General features: G+C 44.4%; 2 protein-coding genes across 4 annotated transcripts in view; one reads left to right on the forward strand and one right to left on the reverse strand.

Annotated features, from left to right (window-relative positions):
• Dock1 (dedicator of cytokinesis 1) overlaps positions 1-19,597 on the forward strand; it is a 494,434-nt gene that overhangs the window by 249,588 nt on the left and 225,249 nt on the right. The window lies entirely within an intron of this gene.
• The window catches only part of Insyn2a (inhibitory synaptic factor 2A), a 58,300-nt gene that overhangs the window by 36,820 nt on the left and 1,883 nt on the right, over positions 1-19,597 (reverse strand). For both annotated transcript variants that reach the window (XM_060381429.1, XM_021644391.2), the window contains exon 2: positions 1,587-2,748. In XM_060381429.1, the coding sequence (XP_060237412.1) occupies positions 1,587-2,743 (1,157 nt within the window). In that variant the 5' untranslated portion in view covers positions 2,744-2,748. The remainder of the gene's footprint in view (positions 1-1,586; positions 2,749-19,597) is intronic.

A 19,597-nucleotide genomic window follows, 5' to 3' on the forward strand; every position in this document is an offset into this window, starting at 1 on the left:
TACCATACTATATGCATCTAGCTTCATACCAGTTGATGAGGTTTTTTTGTTTTGTTTTGCTTTTTCCAACCTGGTGTTGCTGACATCCTTTTATGTTGCTGTCTGGCTCCCATTATTACAAGCTATATCAAAGTCTAGAAATGGTTCCTGTGACCTTCTCGTTTTTTGCTAATGCCTAAGTCCCTCTTCCCCAGTGTGTGACTTTTGGATGTGTACAGAATGGAGAACAAATGAGTGAAATGCATGAATATGGAGATATTGCAGGAATTGAACAAGCTTTCTGCAGTTCCACGGCATTAGAGTGACTACTAGCATCCTATCAAATTATATTAGGCTAGTCTTTATTTTTGTGGTCATGGCAACTGGAATCTTACTGTGTCAGTTGGACAGGGGGCGGGGGGTTGGTAGTAAGTATCCCCATTTGTAGACAGGCCATGTGCTCCAAGGTAGAACAGTCAAAGTCAAGGTTGGGACAAGTACCAGGTGCCTCGCTATTGAAACCATTGCATTGGCTTCACCTTCCGCCTTGGAAGGCAGAGGCTGTTTCTTTTCCACTGCTTGTGATAAGCAAACTGTCTGAATCAATCACAGCAATCCCCTACAGGAGCTTTCAGTCTAGGGTGTTCTGCTGCAGTGACAATGTATTGCCTGGCTTCCCTTTGTTATGCTGCTGCCAGCTCACTTCGCCCACAGAGTACAGGGGACCAGTCACACAGACAGGAAAGCTCATCCAACCTCCAGAACTTAGAATGGAGTGGATGAGGCAGTTTCAAGGGGTTGGAAAACAGAAGGCTTGTCAGACCAGACCAAGGTTGGCAAGCCATGGGTACTGTTTGAAGATGCACAGAGCCAGTCCTGGCATCCTTGCCTACAGTGAAGGCTGGGGGAGATTTGCTTCCTAGCTTGCACGCTCAGCAGCTGGTCAGGTCCAACAAACCCTTGTTGATGTTAGACTGTCCTATAGTCCAAAGGACACTCAGGACCAGTCATGGGTGTAGTGTCTTTCTCCTAATCATCTACAGATAGGGCTTGTCTAAAGAGGGGTTCTGCCTCTGTGTGCTCTAGGAAAAGAATAAAAACCAAAGACTGTCTATTACACAAACATTATATGGTCCAGAATGCCCATCCCAATGGCATCATTTACCTCTTCCTAGAATTTATTTTTCCTAATCCCTTTTGATTTGTTTTCCCCTACCTCTCCTTCTATAATGATAATGGTATTCCAGGTGTCAAGAGGCCTCTTATTTAGATATTGTGAACGGGCACATGCATTACAGTTCATCAAGATCAGAAACATTAATCTGATTAGATCACAAGGAAGACCCATCAACTCACTGAGTAGACAGGTAGAGCTTGCAACCCAAGGCCAGGTGGGCAAACATTCACCAATGGAATGAATGTCAGAAGCAATGAAGAGCCTGGCCTTCAACACACCTGTGACCCTTGTAACTGGCTTAGCTCTTCAAACTGCAACCCTGACACAGAAATGCTGGCATTAGATAGACTCCTTAGGGATGGGACATAGGAGCTAGTGATGGGTTTGGGAGTGGTGAGCCTGCAGGGAATAGGATAGTCAGCATACATACCCTTCCCGGTGGGCCTCTCCTTTCTCCAGCTCCTGAATGACTCCCAGCAGCACTTTGATGGTCTCTTGGCTAGAGCTAATTAAGTTCTCCATCACCTGCAGCTGGGCCTTGAGGTCTACCACCTCTGTGTGAGGCACGATTTGTTGGTGTTCTTCATCCCCTGCCCCAGCTACGGGGCTAGGCTGGTTCCGCAGGGGTTGTTCGCTACATTCTGGGGACAGGCACTGCGCCGGGGGTGAGCAGGCCAGAGCAGAACCTGTGGATGCCTGCAGTCCATTGATGTGAGCAGCCCTCCTCTGCTCCTCATCCGCAGGGCAGAGAGACCACTGGCTGGCAGCAGCAGAGTTTGACAAGCCAGGCTCAGGGGGCCTGGTACTGATGGCAGGCGGGTACACAGTGGCGACCTCTGTTTTAAACACCCTTCCATGGGTGAGTGGGGTGGGCTCCTCTGAGTCTGGCGTGCCCCTGTCGGGTTTAGCTCTCCCCTGCAGCTGGGGGATGGGCTCCTCAGAGGGAGGCCGAGAGTTCTGCAATAGAGCTTCAGGATAGCCAAGCATGCCTGGAGTCTTGCAGAGCTCTGCACAGTTGACCCCAGAAGGCTGGTCCAGCGCATTCACATGCTCATTGGAATGGAAAACCAACGCTGTGGTCTTGTGAATCCTTCCTGCACTGCAGGGCCGTGGGTCCTCCATGGGTCCAGCCTCGCTCTTTTCTTTTGAATCTGTCAGAAAGCCATTGTTCTGGCTTTTGAAGGCATCTGCAGCTGGCAGGCCCTTGAGACTGCCTTTCTTCCGGTCCATCGGGAATGTCTGGTAACATTTGCGAAGGTCCGGTGAGGTCTGCACACCCGTGCTCTTGGTGACATTGGGAATGGATCGGCGGGCTGGCACTGTCATATACTTACGGTACGCCGCCCTACAGGACACAGCCTTGGCCTCCCGCTTCTCCCCCAGAGGTCCTGAAGACAGCTGTGTGTCCCTCTGCTCATTCTGGGCCTCACAGATATCCTTAAAGCGCACCTGCAGGGCCTTGTTGCGCTTTTTGATCTGTCGGTTGGGGTCCAGGGCATATCTCATCTCCAGGGCCAGGCAGGCCGCTGGCTCCACTTCCTGTTCTGGTGTCGTGAGTACGCATCTGCCGGAGTCCTTGCTGACCATGGTGCCTGCATGCAGAGACAGCAACAGAGGCGTCAGTGGGTCAGAAGCACACATGCAAACGCGGCCGAATGGACTTCCAGCCAAATTACAGCTGCCGGCTTCCTAATTATTTTTAAACAGGTGAGGTCGGCCTTTACGTTAAGGAAAATCAGACAGGCGGGGAGTTGCTGGCAGGCACAGCATGAAATGCTTCTCAATATTAAAGCCTGCTTACATTTCCATGTGGGATACACTCGTTTTTTGTTTGATAGTGATCCTTGTTTCCCCATTAGACAAACCTGCTTTACTACAGTCATCAAGCGGCCCAATGATGCTGCCTTGTCAGATTTGCAAATTATCTTTTCACATGTGTGTTTCCACTCCTTAGGCAGATGGTTTACGAAATGCGACTTATTTAGTTTCGGATTTTTTTTTTTTTTTTTTTTTTTTTTTTTACTTTTGAGAATGATGTGATTAATCTATTATTGGAATCCAACGGTTTTAAAGACTTACTGAAGATTCTAGGTCCTAAGTAGACAGACACTCAGAGGGACGGCCTTGCAGGCAGGAACCAGGGTCGGTCAACATGGACTCTATGGTGAGCCAGCCATACTCCTCCACAGGGATAACTCTGAGGATAAGTCATGGCGGGGAGTATGCTTCTAGCAACACCAGTCATGGAGCACACTGTGGGTTTCCCTGAGTCTACAAAAACAGCAAGGTCATCTCTTTTCTGTGATTCCAGGGAGAATGGTATTTGGAAATTACTTAAAAAATTTCTAGAATCAAATTTTGTGTTTTGATCACAACCCCTGGAAAAAAAATGACAACAATGGTAGTTGTTCTAGCATTTAAATGCTGAAAGAAAATAAAATCAGGAGGCTTTTTGTTAATCATGCAGATTCATCTTGGGCTGAGCTATTAAATGCAGCTAAAGAGATGCAGGTGGCCAATGATTCTCTGGGGAATACCAGGAGGGTAAGTGCCTTCCCTTTATTAGATAAGCAGATTCGCAGCTGCTCGGTGCACACCGAAGAACTTTCTTGGGGCCCGCACTTGAAACAAGAAAATACAGCGAAGCTGGGCCTGGTGGTGCAAACTTCTGATTCCAGCTAAGTAGGAAGCTGAAACAGAAAAGCTTCGGCTACTGAGAGAGTTTAAGGCCAGCCAGGACAGATGAATGAGCCCTTGTCTCAAAATAAAGTAAAAGTAGGTGTGAGATAAAGCTCCACGGTAGAACATTTTCTCGGTATGTAAGAGGGCCTGGGTCCAGTTTTGGGTTTGGCAACAGAAAAGCAAGCCAAAGATCAAGCTGCCCCTACTCTTTGTGAACTAGCCTTCTCTGGAGTCCTGACATTTGAGAATAAAGTGACCAGTTTTTGGATGTGGCTTTACAGGAGGCTCTGGTGTCAGAGGCCAAGAGGTGAGAGAGTCACAGAGATGAGCCAAGGTCAGTAAAGGCTGATTATCTAGTCCAGAGTATACAGAAAATCAAGCTCTGTCCTAAGCAACGGGTTTACAAGGATGTTGACAGTGGTGGTAGTATAGGTAAAACCCTAGCCCAGAGACCTGGAGGAGACTCTTGGGATACACCATGGCAATGGAGATATTTGTAGAGTGGCTGCTATGTATGTGGTCAGGAATTGGTGTCAACATTCCCATGACATGGAGGTATGGTATGTCAGCTGTTGAACCTCACAGAGCAGGTGAGAAGCCCAGGTAGGCACTGACCCACCGAACCCTGAGTTCACAAAGTTTCCAACAGACCTAGATGTCCAACATACAGGTCCAGTACCTCTCTTGTCCTTAGTAGTGAAGGCCAGTAGGCATAATGACTCACTGAAGGAGAGGAGGAGAAGAACTCCAAGCCCTTTACTTAGGGGTATAGCCAACCCAATGCTTCTGCCATGGGTTATGCCTCTGCTACCTTACGAGCCCCGGTGTGGTGTTTACAGCATGGAAGACGTGGGCAATTCCCAATTTTTCATGATAATGCTAAAAACCAATGGGTAGTTATGTCTGGGGATACCCTAAAATCATCTCTGCAGCCTTTGGCTGCATTTAGACCAGGGTTACTCAGCTGTTGCTCTGTGGGTAGGTTAGGCAGATGCCCTGCTAATGCGGGAGCGTCTCCGCACAGTGTAGAACGCTCAGCAGCCGCAGCCAGCAGCCCTGGCTTCTCCCAAACAGAGAAAAGAAGCGCGTCTTCCTCCCAGTGTGACAACCAGCAATGTCACCAAGTGAGCTTCAGCATCATGACACCCATGCATTAGCCTTTCCAACCATGACTGCCCAAGGCTTCCATGTCATTGTCCCAGGGTCATGTCTTCAGAATCAAGGATCTCAGGTACATGCGGAGGATTTCTGCCAGACCTCTGTAATCTGAAACTCAACCTCCGGGACAGTTTTAGAGAGGAATAGAATAGACTAGAGGGAAGAGAATAGACTAGAGATATGATACATGAATATCAAGGCTCATACATTGAAGGAGGGGATTATGCCTCAAGGGTGGGGCAGGGCAAGCTTGCCAGCACAGATAAGAGCTATCTTTCAGGAACATTTTTCATAACAAAAAGAAGACATATACTAAAAAAAAAAAAAAAAAAAAAAAAAGTTGGTGTGGCGAAGAGAATTGGAAACTGGGGGCCATAATAAGAAAATTAAATCCTAACCCCAACTGTTATCTGTGTCTGTTCTTTAGCTGCTTGGCCATATGGTGTGTCAGAGTGCATCGTACCATCATTCCGAGGGAGACCTTCGTACTAGGGGAAATTTGAAAGAGAGAGCATTTTTACAAAAAGCAATTTACTAGTAATTTTTCAGCCTTTTCCCTGCCAGTCCTGAAAACTGTGTGTCTGAGTAAGTTTGTCCTGCCTCACTATTCATCATCAGCATTTGCCAGGAACTGCACTGAAATAATTTTCTTACATCACTCCGCTGGTTTGCTGAGTGCTAGACCCAACCATCAAACTCATAAAACAAATCAGAGGAATTAATTGCTGGTGGTAAAAGCAAAATAGTAAAAAACAAAACTCTTGGCTCTTCATGCTTTACAGAGCTGCTAAGTGTGTAAAACACAATTCCCCCTATTAGGGAAAACAATGATAAATAATAAATAAGTCCTTTCTTTTTGGAGGGCAGGCCTAGGGGTTGACCCTAGGGCCTTGTGTCTATGGGCAGGTTTGAAGGTTTATTTTTATTGTCTTTTTAAAATTTTTATTACACGTATGTGTTTTTGAGTGGAGCTGCTCCAAAAGGCTAAAGGCATTAGAACCCCCTGGAGCAGGAGTTAAAGGATTTTGGATGCTGCCTGTCATGGATGCTGGGTATTGAGCTTGGGTCCTTTGTAAGAGCAGTACATGTGCCTAACTTGCTGAGGCATCTCTTGAGTGTCCAGACCCTATGCATACACTTCTGAGTGCTAACAAATGCCAGCCTGTGGCTGTACATTTCACCCCCATCTTCTCCTTTGACCCTCAGGATACCCTTGCCTGCTGGGGAGACTCCGTTGCTATCCCCATACTATATGTTGAGACTCTGAAAGGAAGAGCTGGTGGCCTGTACTCTAAGTCCCTTTGAATAACATTCACTAAAGAACTACCCTCAGCAGAGAAATCTGTCACTTGGCATGACCCGTGGTAGACTTCCAAAAGCATCAGCTAAGCCGGACACGGTAGCCTGTACCTCCGATTCCAGCACACAGGAGCCAGGGACAGCAGGATCACTGCAAGTTTGAGGCCCACTTGGTCTACATAAGTTCTGGGCTAGCCAATGATACTTAGCAAGGGCCTTTCTTAAGCCAACAACAATAATAAAAGTGTTGGGCATCTGAAACATGAATGAGTCAGTCTCTTGGCCTTCTAATATCAAGTATGGGTTATGGGAGACTTACAGTGGTCCTAGACCATGCCTGTCATTGCTGCATAAACTAAGGGTTACCCCGAATTTTGAAGTGACTGCCAAGACTTGAACAGCATTTATAACATGTCTTCTTTGGGTAGGTTACCCCGTAGAGCAAGAGGTGTTGGTCCTTTTGGTGAATCTCTTACCTGCAGAGCAGTGGAAGTCCATAACCTATATTAGATTTCATGGGGAAATGCTCTGGCAAGCGGCAAGTCATGGTTGGACCTGCCTGGCTCGGGGAGATCTAGATGTCGTGGAGCTGTGTGGAATATAAATGTCTTAATTATTCTCTCGAATTAAATTTCATAATCGAATGTAAGTTGTAAATATATAAACCCTGTAGCTGTAGATTAGCGATGCCCTGTCATCTCTGTACTGTTTTAAATTAATAACATAGATTTTAAAAAAAGCTCAGATCAACCTGAATGAGAAGAAATAGAAACTACTACCATCCTAACAATAGGTACACATTCAAGTAAACGATGGTGAACACTGTGACCATTAAAGTAATAATTATAAAGAATCTCTGCAAAGCAGGAGCTAATGTTCAGCGAAAGAAAATAGCCTACCAAGTTTAGCTGGGAGAAAAGAAACCAACCAAAGTGGTTGCTGTTAGGTGAAAACATTGCCTTTAGGGAGAGTATCTTATCCATGTTTTGTTTTTTGTTTTTTGTTTTTTTTTTTGTTTTTTTTTTTGACTTGAGGGTGATTGTGGACACAAGGCAGCTACCTTACTTTTCCAGTTAAGCAGTCCTTCAGCAGCCCCCGAAAGGATCAAGTTGGGATACAAACAGCCCCCAAACGCCTTCTTTGGTCACACTGAGAAAGTGCTGAATTTTAAAGTTTTGATAGTGTGTGTGGCCTGCGTGTATGTCCAGGTGTGTACCTACCACATAATTACTTGTGTGTACAGATATGCTCACATAGGTTGGGGGAACTAACAGACCATACCAACAGTCCAGAGAACTTGCTATGAAGAAGAAAATTGCCACTGGTTTGAAATTATAAGCAAATCGATTTACTCTAAGCTCTGTGATTACAGTCTCCAGGAAGTCTGGGGTTTCATCAGCTGATGGGAAAGACTTGCTTCTATTCTGCCATTGTAAAATACTTCATGCTTCCCAGGATTCATATGTGTCTCTCTGATATGGTGTGTGTACCTTGATTAGTCCTCTGACACGTGGGACTGTAGAGAAACTATCTGTTGGGGTCGCCCATCACTGTTTTTAGTCTAAAAGCCAGCAAGCCATCACATGAATGTGGAGAAGGACTGCATGAAATTGCTGGCTTCCCAATGGCTCTCTCACAGTTGAGGCACCTTGGAGCCAGAGATGCTGGCTGCAGTTCAAGATTAATTGGGTCAACATTTTATTCCATATGCTGTGGGAACGCCTGTGTATTAGGCTCCTAGGAGTGGGGAGGAAGGGGAAATGGATAAGCTTTTCTTTAACATGGAGCTTCCCAGTGGGGAAGGGAGGCAGGCTCTCCCTCACTCCAGGGATGCCTGTGTGTGGGGAAAGCTTTAATGTGGAAACCTGACTTACAGTCCTAAAGCCCCCTTGCCTTGAGGCAGAGATAGCTGCATAGGCGTTGCACTGTGTCTCAGCTCTGTGGTCTAGTTTCATTTAACTCTCTTCTCCCAGACATTCATACCCTCTTCAGAGGCAACTAATTTGGCTGGAAAGGGATAACTCTAGGTACATTCAGATGCCTTTCTATGGTAGACAGTGAGGAGCTGCTTCTCGGACAGCAGCCTGGCTTATGGGAGGTAATCGGCTTCTGTTCTGTGTTCTGTGTGTGTGTGTGTGTGTCCCCTTCCATCCCTCCCTTTCTCTTTCAATTTCTCCCTCTTTCCTTCCCTCCCTCCCTAGGCTGGCCTTGAACTTGCTTTATGTAGCCCAGGATGACCTTGAACTGCCTCTTCCTGGGCTTGGCTTATAGGTATATACCATTATGTCTCATTTACGTAATGCTGTGAATTGAATCCAGGGTGTTAGGCATACAAGGCAAGCTATGTACCGAGTGAACTACATTCCCTACCTCTCTTATTGTGAGGTAACCCAGGCCCTTATGAAACAATTGCTTTCTAGTATGGCACTGGGAAGAGGAATACATTTTAAGGTAAAAGGCAGCTTTGAGGCAGAAGAAAACCTGTCAGAATGAGGGCTCTGGTTTGTTCTTACCTATGTCACTGGAATACATAGCTCACCAAGAGAAGAGTCATACCAACCTTATAAACCACTGCTGCCATGGGTACACACTGTCCTGTTTACATTGAGTGGGCAGAAAGGCATGAACTGTGAGCCTCATCTAGGCATGGACACTTTGGTTTGAAGGCTTCAGAACAGTGGCTCTCAACCTGTGGGTCATAACCTTTTTAGGGGTCAAATGATCCTTTCACAGAAGTCACCTAAGACCATCAGGAAAGCCAGATATTCACATTGTGATTCATAAGAGTAGCGAAACTAGAGTTAGGAAGTAGCAACCAAAATGATTTTATGGTTGGGGTCACCACAATGTGAGGAACTGTTTTAAAGGGTCACAGTATTAGGAAGGTTGAGAACCACTGCTTTTTAGAAGAACCAGAAAATGGGCCTCTTCAAGGAAATGGACTTTCCTCTTCACTTAAGTTCCATCACAGACATTAACCTTTGCTTACCCACTATCCAAGCAGAATCTAATTTAGTAGAAAGGAAGAAGCAGAATTTTATGATGTTTGTGAAAAATCAACTGGTAACCCTTCCTCCTTCAAATGGAATCTTAAGTTGACCAACAGAAAACACCCCACCCCATCCTCGTCCTCACTGCATTTGCAACAGCACATTTCCCTGCTGGAGCAGGCACCCTACTTTCCCTGTATAGGTTCTAGGGAATGAAGAGCTCATCAGATTGCCACATGGAACTCCTCAGAGTTTGGAGTTTGTGAGAGCTGATGTGACACTAAACAGGTGTCCCTCCTTTCCTAGACCTCATGGGATTCTTATTCCTATAAAAATAGGTGCATGTGTCCTGGGATGGACTTGGAGAGTCGGTTGCTGAATCCAACTTTTTTGAGGGTGCATGCGAGGGTGCATGCCTGTGCTTGTATACAGGGTGCGCATTCAAGTACTTGTACATGTGCTTGAGCATGTGTGTCTTTCTGTCCCTGTGGCCTGTGTGAAGGCTGAAGGTTGATGTTTGGATGTCTTCTACGTTTTTTTACTTTTTTTCTACCTTGCTTGTTCCCAGACAGGGTCTCTCAGTGAGCCTGAACTGGCCATCAAGACCCAGACCTGCCTGTCTAACCCACCTGACTCAAGGCTGGATTTACAGACATGCACTTCCACACCAGGCAACTTTAAAAACAGAGCAAAACCAATGAGTGCAGGGGACCAAAACTCAGATCCTCTGTGCTCCTGCTGCAAAACGCTTTCCCCTCCAAGCGTCTTCCCAGTGCACAACCTACTTTAACTCATAACTTATCTGAACTTCAAACTGGAATGCTGACCTTTTCTTCCTTTCCCCCAAAGTCCCTTTTGTGAGCAGAACACCCCCGCCAGCACCCCCTACTACATTTCATGTTCATCTTAGGACACCAGTCTGGGACATCCAGGATAAGATTTCTGTGTGGAAGTATCCACTCATACAGAGAAGCCATTTAGAACCGTCGATGCAGTCTGTCTCTCTGGCAAGTCCATGCAGGCTTCTGTCTCCTAGCCTCAAAACGATCCCCACCTCTGTGTTCTCCTTGGTTTGGCCAGGATGTTGAATAGGTCTGGGTTCACAGCAGCGGCAGCTAAGCCAAGAAGAAAGAGCCATGAGTGCTTCTTATAATCGGCTTCTATTTATAAGCTGATTGTTGAACGTAGGAAAAAAAAAAAAAGTCTTGCTCCAGGAATGAGTGTGGATGAATCGCTGGCTATACAGAGCTGGTAGTGTCTGTGACCCGGCCAGCCCTCATACTTACCGTTCACCAAGGTCTAATGTGGAAAGATATCCTGCTTCAAATTCTGAAGGCCTTCTGACTCGTAGGCTACAAATGTTAGAGGGTACTTTAATTTAAAGTAATTCACAGTATGAAACAGGGGAGCCCTCTTCCTCCTACTGAATCCGATGGCATGTGAGGGCAACCTCAGAAATTGCTCACTGCCCTGAAGACTGTTTTGTCAGTTTAAACAAAACTTAAGGGCTGGGGAGATGGATCAGTTGGTGAAGTGCTTTTCAAGGGCCTGAGTTTGATCCTTAGGACAAATGCAAAAAGCCGGCAATGGTATGTGGGTTTCTAATCCCAGCACTGGGGAAGTGGAGACAAGATTACTGGGGATGCCTGTCCTAATAGATGAGCTCCAGGCCAGTGACAGGCCACAACTCTAAGTGCATGGCTCCTGAGGATGAACTTTTGCCTCAACTTTACACACAGTTGCATGCTTGCCTATACTTGTTTGTATACCTGATCCCAGATATACACACCCACACGCACCAGACCTTAATTTAGGCAGAGAGAGTATGCACAGTTAATTGCTTCGGATATGGAAACTGTAGAAATACTCTGATCAGAATGACTGACAGTTATTCATTGCAGGTTTGCAAAGGGCAAGGTTTCAGTGTTAAGAATATAAGTACAAGGAAGGCATGGTAGCAAATTCTTTTAATCCCAGCACTGGGGAATCAGAGGCAGGTGGGTTCTAGGACAGCCTGGGCTACACAGAGAAACCCTATCTCAAAAAAACAAAACAAAACAAAACAAAAAAACAGAGAAAGAATATGTCATGTCTAGTAGTGGGGAAGAGAGAGAGAGAGGATAAAAAAATTGCCTACATATTGTACACTTTTTATACTGGGCCACTCCAATTGTTGTCATATTTTTTTTTTTTTCATTTAATTAAACCCCATGAATCCTGGGCTTCTTTTTTTTTTTTTTTTTTTTTTTATACAGGCCAGTTGATTCTTTCTTCATTTTCTTTCTTGACCAGCAGAAACAGTGGCTATTAACTTGTCTTTTTTTATTGCTATCAAAAAGTTAGCTGCTACTTTACAGCATGACACTGCAGGCATCCCTCTCACGCTCCGCCTTCCACTTTGAAGGTATGTCTCCTGTGTGCATGGACCTTAGCAGTGTCCCTGCGGCATGGAACACCCTGTGGTGCTTCTTGAGAGGTGGTTATTGTAGTTCACCTTCAGTCTGGGAACACAGCTACCCTCTTATCTCAGCAGAACTTAGACAAAGGCTGCTGGTCTTAGAGGCAGCCTCTGGACCTAGCTTGCAGGGGTCCAAAGCTCCACCTCCTTCTTGGATTGCTGTACCATCTTTCTAGCAAATCTTGATAACCTTTTGATTGCTTCTCTAAATCCTGAATATTCAAACATCACCTCCCACTAACTTCTACATTTCTTTTGCTGTTTTTTTTTCTTTTATTGACTTCCCTTTCATACCAGTCACCTTCTGATCTTAGTTTCTGACCCTTTTCTAAAGCCTACCTTCTATTCTTACTTCCCATCCCTGTTAGTGGACGCTGCCTGCTTCCCCTCTCAGCAGCGCCTAGTCAGGTAGCAAGTCTTGTTTTCTTTAAAGCCTTCTTTATTCTTTCCTACCCTATTCCTCTGATTCTCATCACTACTTAAGAATACCAAGCTCCCACGTTCCTACACCATCTCTGGAACACACTGTGGTCATCCCTAAAGTACATCTTTCCTTCTCTTGGCTCATTTTCAAGGGCTGTGCCTCATCCTCCACTCATGGCTCGTTGCTTTTAGGTGGCATAGACCTGGTCTTGCTTCATCTGGCTCCAGTCACCTATATGCCCAAGATGTCCAGGAACCCTACTGGGTGCTGGGTACATGTAAAACAATGAGACATAGTCCTCAGCAGTGTGTCATTAGCAGGTAGGGACATGTTTAATGGACCATTCCTGGAGTTACTAGGGACAAGTTGTTGAATGTGATTGTGGGAGTGTTCTCTTGTAAACATAAGTATCTGGACAAAGCCCCACTATCCCTGCCTTGTACCCAACCATCCTTCATCCTACTGGCTGATTTGAATATAAATATACATCATTCTTGGAGCAGAAGCTCTTCCCACGATCTGGTCAAGAAGTCTTTGGATGAGTGTGTGATATTAGTGATTTCCAAGGATTCTGTCTGCATTCCCGGGAGAGCTTGGCTGTCTAATAAACCTTGGGTAGGAATAATAGAAAGGACAAGTTTTCATTAAGTTTGAGGAAACCACTACCTGGAATTATGCAACATTTTTTTTCCTTCTGCTGATGCAAGACAAAGAGATGGCATGCATACTCATAAGAATAAGAAGATGGCCTACGAATTGGGCAAGTTTTGTGTTTAATTGTGAAGACTAGCTGGAACTTGATGACATATTCCTTACAGCCATTGTGACATGCTAACAATAGACTTTTTTTTTCTGATGATTTCTACCTGTCTTCTAAGGAATATGATGTAGTAGTTGCCAAATAATTAATAATTTGATCCACACATCTGTGGCTCTGAGTCATATGCAAAGTTCAGTGCACAACATCTTTCATAATCCCAGCCTTCTAACCAGCTATAGAAAAGGCACCCTTGGCCATTGAGGGGCAGACAGTATTGTAGAGTCCAAAGCACAACAGTAGACCTTGATACTCAGAGGCACATCAGGGTCTGGATAGAATCACATTCATTTTCTATACCCTGAATGTGACCTGTGGATATAAATCTTTAGTCACTACATACCATCAGTCCTTAGGAATATTATTTCTCCTCTATCATTATCTACTAAGACGAATGTGTGGGTGGCAGTCCTGAAAAAAATACAGATAGAGGGACAAAGAGTAGGGAGCAGAAAGACACACTGTAGACAGAGACAGGTACTTCCTGACAATAAATGGGGCCCTCAGTAACAAAGGGGCAGTTGAACTATGATGTATCACGCATGCTTTGCACTTGAGTGAGGTACACAGAGCTTGGGTGGCCGTGAGCCCCACTGTCAGGATTTTGGAAGCTTGTTTAGAGGTACCCAAACCCTTTCTCTACCGAGAATGGAACTTGACACTCAGATCTGGGGCAGAACCAAGGCCAGACAGGCAACTGGGTTACAAAACTCTCCACCTACAGACAGCTCACGTGTCAGTATAGTGGGAAGGCCAAGGTGATATTCCTCAGTTTGCCTCCATCTCAGACCTCCACGGTAGTTTACAAAATACCCTGGTATTTTACAAGGATCATGGAAAGAAGAAAGAACAATAGAAAAAGACTGCATAGCCCGTGAGAACGGGACACGGGAGTAAGGGATAATGATTTATGACAGTCTGTGAAGAGTCCCTACAGCCATCAGAATCCAAGGGAAAAATATAGATCTCAGCCAGTCCTCGTCCTTCAGTAAACCTCCTCCACGCTGCCCATCCTGAGGCTTTGGAGGAGGACCTGAGTGTTCATGAGGTGGACCTGAGTATGTTTAAAGCAAGCAGTCTAGCTTGGCAGGAGAGAAAAACCCGAGGACAGCTGTCCTTCCACAGAAGAAAAGGAGTGTGCCTTCTCCTTGGTGGTTGACCCCTAGACTTGCTCTAGGCAACTGCACAGTTTGGGTTAGGAGTAAAGTATTATAAAAGAAGAATGAGACAATATATTTAATCCCCACCCCTATCATGGTAAATCAGTGTCTGGATGTAGAGATCAGGAAGCATTACATATATATTTTTAATTCCTCTGGCCATTTTATATATGTTGGTTTTTGGGTTGGTTTGGTTTTTGTTTTCTTTTGTTTTTGAGACAGGATCTCACTGTGTAGCTTTGGTTGTCCAGAAGTTTGCTTTGATTGACCAGGCTGATCTTAGGCTCACAGAGATCCATTTGGATTGGTTTATGAAAACCGCTAGCTTGTGTCTTTTGTTATGTTTCTTCCCCACTTCCTTAATTTCTTTATTTCATTTTTTTTTCATTTTCTAATTTTTATTTATTATTATTGTGTGTGTGACTATGCTAGTACTTGATCATGGCCTGTGGAGGGCCATGGGGTGTCAACACTACTGATTAAGACCGGGTCATATTTGCACAGATTCAGTGATGTCACCCCTCTGTATAAACCTGAGTAAATTTGTCACATCAGTGAATCTGATAGACACAGCAAATAGAAATGTACTCAGAGGAGAGTTAATATAATACATATGAAGAGAAATGCAAATACCAAGACAAAAATAAATTACATGAAGGCACAAATTATTTTAGTGTAGCCATAGAACTAGCAGCCAAGCCACTATTCAAACAGGCCCACACAACAATTGGCTGGGAGAAGTCATAACACTGTTTTTCTCTTAAATAGAAGCTGGGGCTTGAAAGTAGGAAGCTCGTAGCCCTCAAAGCTCCCAGCTCTCTATGCTTCTACCTGCAGCATACCAGCAACTCTTTGGGGCACTAACTCCTGGATACAGGATCCTAGCTGTGGGAGTGTCAAGTCTATTGTCGGTGGAATGGTGGAATGTAGCCCTTTGTGTTGTGTGCTCTCAAGGGGGAAGACAGGAGACGGGTGAGGGAGGGAACTCCATGTACCACTGTATAGATTTTTAAACCATTAGTGATGATTAGATAGCACAGAGAAGAAGAACGTTAGTGCCAAGGTGTTGTGAGGTTAAGGGTCCAGAGGAAGACACTGGGTGTCTCAGCCTGCCCCAGTGACCTCTCCAAGCTGGTAGAACTCAAGCAGAAAAAAAAAAAAAAAAAAAAGAAGTCCTTGGACTTGGAATGTCAGCTCTTGGGTGAGAGAGCTTTCATCTACATGAAGGCAGGGAGAGAGGCGCCCTCTTCCCCTGGTTTGTTTCTCAAGGTTAGTCAGTTCAAAGGCATTCTTCCTTTAAAAACTCAATCTCTACCCAAGTGAATTTTTAACAAAAAGATCCTGATTGTGAGCTGAGCAGAAACCCAGCCCTATTTTTTTTCTAAACACAGCATGGTCAGAAGTAAGGACTGATTGTCATCAGTATAAAAGCAGTCTTTCCTTTTATCACCTTTTATCATTATTTTTTTTTGTCCTCCTTAATAAAAAAAAAAAAAAAAAGACAAGAAGAGTTACTTCCAGCCAGGATTCCCTGGATTTCCATCGAAATTACTGACTAGGTTTACGGTTAATAGCCTCATCAAATATTCATTGAGCACCTGTTACTAGATAATACAGTGTTTCTTCCTTTAAGGATCTCTTTGAATTGCGAGTCTCCAGGTCCATCCATCCATCCTCCCCTTGCTGAAAGCATTCTTGATGCTTTAGGTTAGAAGTGATAATGGTGATGATGATGAAGAAGAATAAGAAGAAGAATAAGAAGAACTTTCCCTTTTTCAAGTAGTATTTCCAGCTGAAAACTCAGACTCAATTTCCTAGAATCACCATATCTTTCCCCCTGCTGGCTCCCAGCCTTAGGTTTTCACTTGAACCACTCACCCCCTGGGTCCAATGTTAATCTGTCCTCTAGCAGCCGCCATGCCACAAGGATCCCAACCTTGACAATTTCTGTCATAGCTGTACCTCTCTATCCAACCTCAGTGCTACCAGCCACTTTTTTTTTTTTTTTCTTTAGTCAATTTTCACCTATGGCACCTTCTCAGCTGGGCTCTGGTTCCTTTTCTCTGGCTTCTGTCTGGATATCAACACTTGGTCTTCTCCTAATATACATTCTTGCTGAAAGCATCCCAGGAGGCCCTCCTTGCCCTTCTGATTCCTTCTCAAAGTGGCTTCAAACTGTGTCTGATCACCCTGTGATGCTGAAACACAAACCTTTGCCAAATGTCACTCATCATTCTTGCCTTGGAAGTCTCTGCCCCTCAGCGCAGCACCACTTGGCTTAAGCCCTGGGTATCCACATGCTGGGCCCCAGGATCCTCTCTCAATCTGACACTTGAAGTCAGCCAAGGTGTCACTCACGCTGGAACCACCCATGTCTTGTCAATCTAGAGCTGTTTGCCACACCCTAGTCACCTCTTCTCTCCCTGCTGGACTCAAATTCCTTGAATACCTTCTTTTCAGTCTTGAGCTCTCCTCCTGCTTTGCCTTGGTCCTGGCTGCCACCTGCTTATCTGTCTACCTTCCTATGTCCACCCTTTCTAATAGCCTGGTCTTTAATAGTTCCAGTAAATTTCCAAGACTGCTAAAATAACACTGGAAAAATAAGCAGATCTCAGGAAGCTAACTCCAGATGCTGTGAGCTACCTAGACTCTGACAGCTCAAAACATGTGGAGGAGATGTTAAAAGGGGATAGTTGAGCAGTTTAGGGTGACCCCCAAGAACGTTGTGCTGAGATCCATGTCACTTGTTGAAACGGCCTAGAAACACAAGGTTGGCAATGGGTCTGCTGTTCCTCTCCCCAGCAGCTGACAGAAGGGCCACATCATCAGCCTGCCCTGTCACTTCCCTGGGTTACTGGAGTGGAGAGAAATCAACTTTCATTTGCAAAGCTGCTTGCTCTGTTTTTCACATTTGGCAGCTTTCTCTCACACCCCTCCTAGTCCATAGTTTACTGCTTTCATTTTATGCCCTAGGCTAGATTATCAAAGATCGAACTGGAATTTTCCATAGTAACTCCCATGCAGACTTTAAGGAGCATTTTGACATGCTGGTAGGTTCACTATTTTTTTGTTTCCTTCACTTCATTGGTTAAAATAGTGGAACTTCTCTGAATGTACACTCTGCATAGATGAGCTTCTCTCTAGTTTTTTCTTTCTCAGCCTTCCTACCAGGATGACATGGCCACTGGACATACCTATCAATATGCAGTGCTTTAAATTAGCAGTGCCATACTCTACAAAATCGGAGAGAATTCTTCCCAAATCCCTGTGAAATGGTATACTATCCCAAAGGTTTACAGAGTGATTTAGAAACACAACTCTTTCTTTGTCTCCTATTTCTACTTTCTCTGTATTCAAGTTCATCTTTCTCTCATGCTCAGCTTGAACTGAGTCTCCGGTCCAAGCCGAATATCCTGATGGTTTAGAATTTGGGTGAGTGAAGACTAGGAGAGGCCTCTGACGGTCTGCTGTTTCTTAATCTGAGGTCAAGATCTTGGTTGCCTGGAGACATCTCTCTGACTTCTGTGCTTCCCAGGGCTGAAATGGTTATATCCTCAGACTTGGTTGAGAGGTTCCTACCAAAACCTCATACGTCTTACTCCTTAGTATGCAATGTCATCCAGACCCCTTCTTTATGTGAATTTGCCAGGGCCATGCAAATCTGTATTCTATCCTTCAAGGTATAAGATAAACACTTTTTTTTTTTAAAGATAACTGATTAAAGGTCATGATGTTTTACTATATTTACATAAAGATAGATTAATACAAGTTTGGATAAAGGCTTTTCAGAACATCTTGGAACTTCATGGGGATATGTGTGTTGTTACGTCATATCAATCATATTAAATTTTGCTTTAAAATATTGAAGTCACTTCATAATGCTATGAAATATTAAAATCAAATATGAAGGTTCCACATCATAAATTATGTCAGCTAATTTTGGGTTAGAGAATGCAGGTCTCTGGAGTCACAAAGAGTCCAGGGTGATAAACGCAGCTGTCACATTTCCAAAGGAGCTATGGAAAACAGTCCTTCTCCTTCTGTCTGGGAGTCCTTATGGCCTTTCATTCCCAGGAGGATGTGAGCCACCTCCATTCCGTATAATTGGTGTGGTGCCCTAGATGATCTGTTAGCAGCTTCTCTCCTATGCATCTGCTTAGATGTCTAGTGGGTCCGTCTGGAGTGTTAGGATTAAGGCCTTTGGCAACCTTGTTACTGCCCTTCTACAGCAAGGCTTGTCCTGAGAACGGCTTCACAGCTATGCCTCTGATCATTTCTGAACATCAGTCTAAGAAGCAGCCTGGCCCAAACACGAGTACTCTGCTTCTACACAGGAGCGCAGTGTCTGTCTCTCTCAGTGAGGTGGCCATGAAACAGAGCAAGCGAGGGTATAAAAATGTCTAGCCATGTGAATAAGTACCTGACCTTTCACTGGGATAGCCTGGTATTTCTCAGCCTTGCCTACATTTTCTGTGAACTCTACTGTGTAGGGCTCCTCCTTGGAGATGGGTGCCTGTCTTGCTCAGGCTTTCCTTTTATTTATGTAGCTCTTAAATTTTTATCTATAAGGGGAAAACGTAAGTCAAAAAATTGCTTCTTTCCTGGGGCAAAATAACTGTGACAGCCGAGGAGTTCAGTGGTAAACTGAGGTAACAGGATTTGTCCTAGATGTGGGGCTCTCTATGTTTGCCTTGTTAGCCTGCTTCTTAACCACTAGTTATGTTTCTCAGTGGGATAATGGACCTGATTTACGTCAAAAGCCCCAGTGTCTTAATCAGGATAATAAAACAGAAAGTCATGGCAACTGTTGTCATTTTAAGACATGCTTTGCCTTTCAAGGACATCCTGTCTTTAAAGAGAGGTCTTTGCATCAGATTTAAAAAAAAAATTAAATTGAAACACTACCTTTTTAAGGAAAAGATGGATTTAATGAAGAAAACAAAACTCTATAGCTCACATAATTATACCAAATCGTGATAAGTGGTAGCTATGCTAGACTCCCTCCCTACCAAATTCAATTCTGATGAACCTCTCCTGGAGAGCAGTACCTTCCCATGTAAGCAGCAAACATGGACAGTAGATTATTAATATCTGGTGAGGTATGCAGATGGCAAGACTTCCATTTTCCCCTTTGAGCTGTTTGGTGCATGTTTGCTAATCATGCTTGCAAAAAATTGCAAAGATAAATATGAACTTTGAAAAGTAACATTCAACAGGATGTGAATGTAAGAAATAGCACACCATGAATAGTAAAACCAGCATGTGCTGCCTCTGCGGAGTGAAATGATTACTGTCTGTTCATCCTTTACCATCGTCTTCACAAGGCGGAATCCTTATTTATGAACTACTCATGGGGAGTGATCCAGGTTTTATGATTTGAATGGTATTTTTTAATCAAGTCCATAGCCCCGTAACCTTGACTGTGCCCTGATCAGGTTGTGAAAAAGTAACCC

The sequence above is a fragment of the Meriones unguiculatus genome, chromosome 1 (assembly GCF_030254825.1).
Source record: "Meriones unguiculatus strain TT.TT164.6M chromosome 1, Bangor_MerUng_6.1, whole genome shotgun sequence".
Classification (NCBI taxonomy): domain Eukaryota; kingdom Metazoa; phylum Chordata; class Mammalia; order Rodentia; family Muridae; genus Meriones; species Meriones unguiculatus.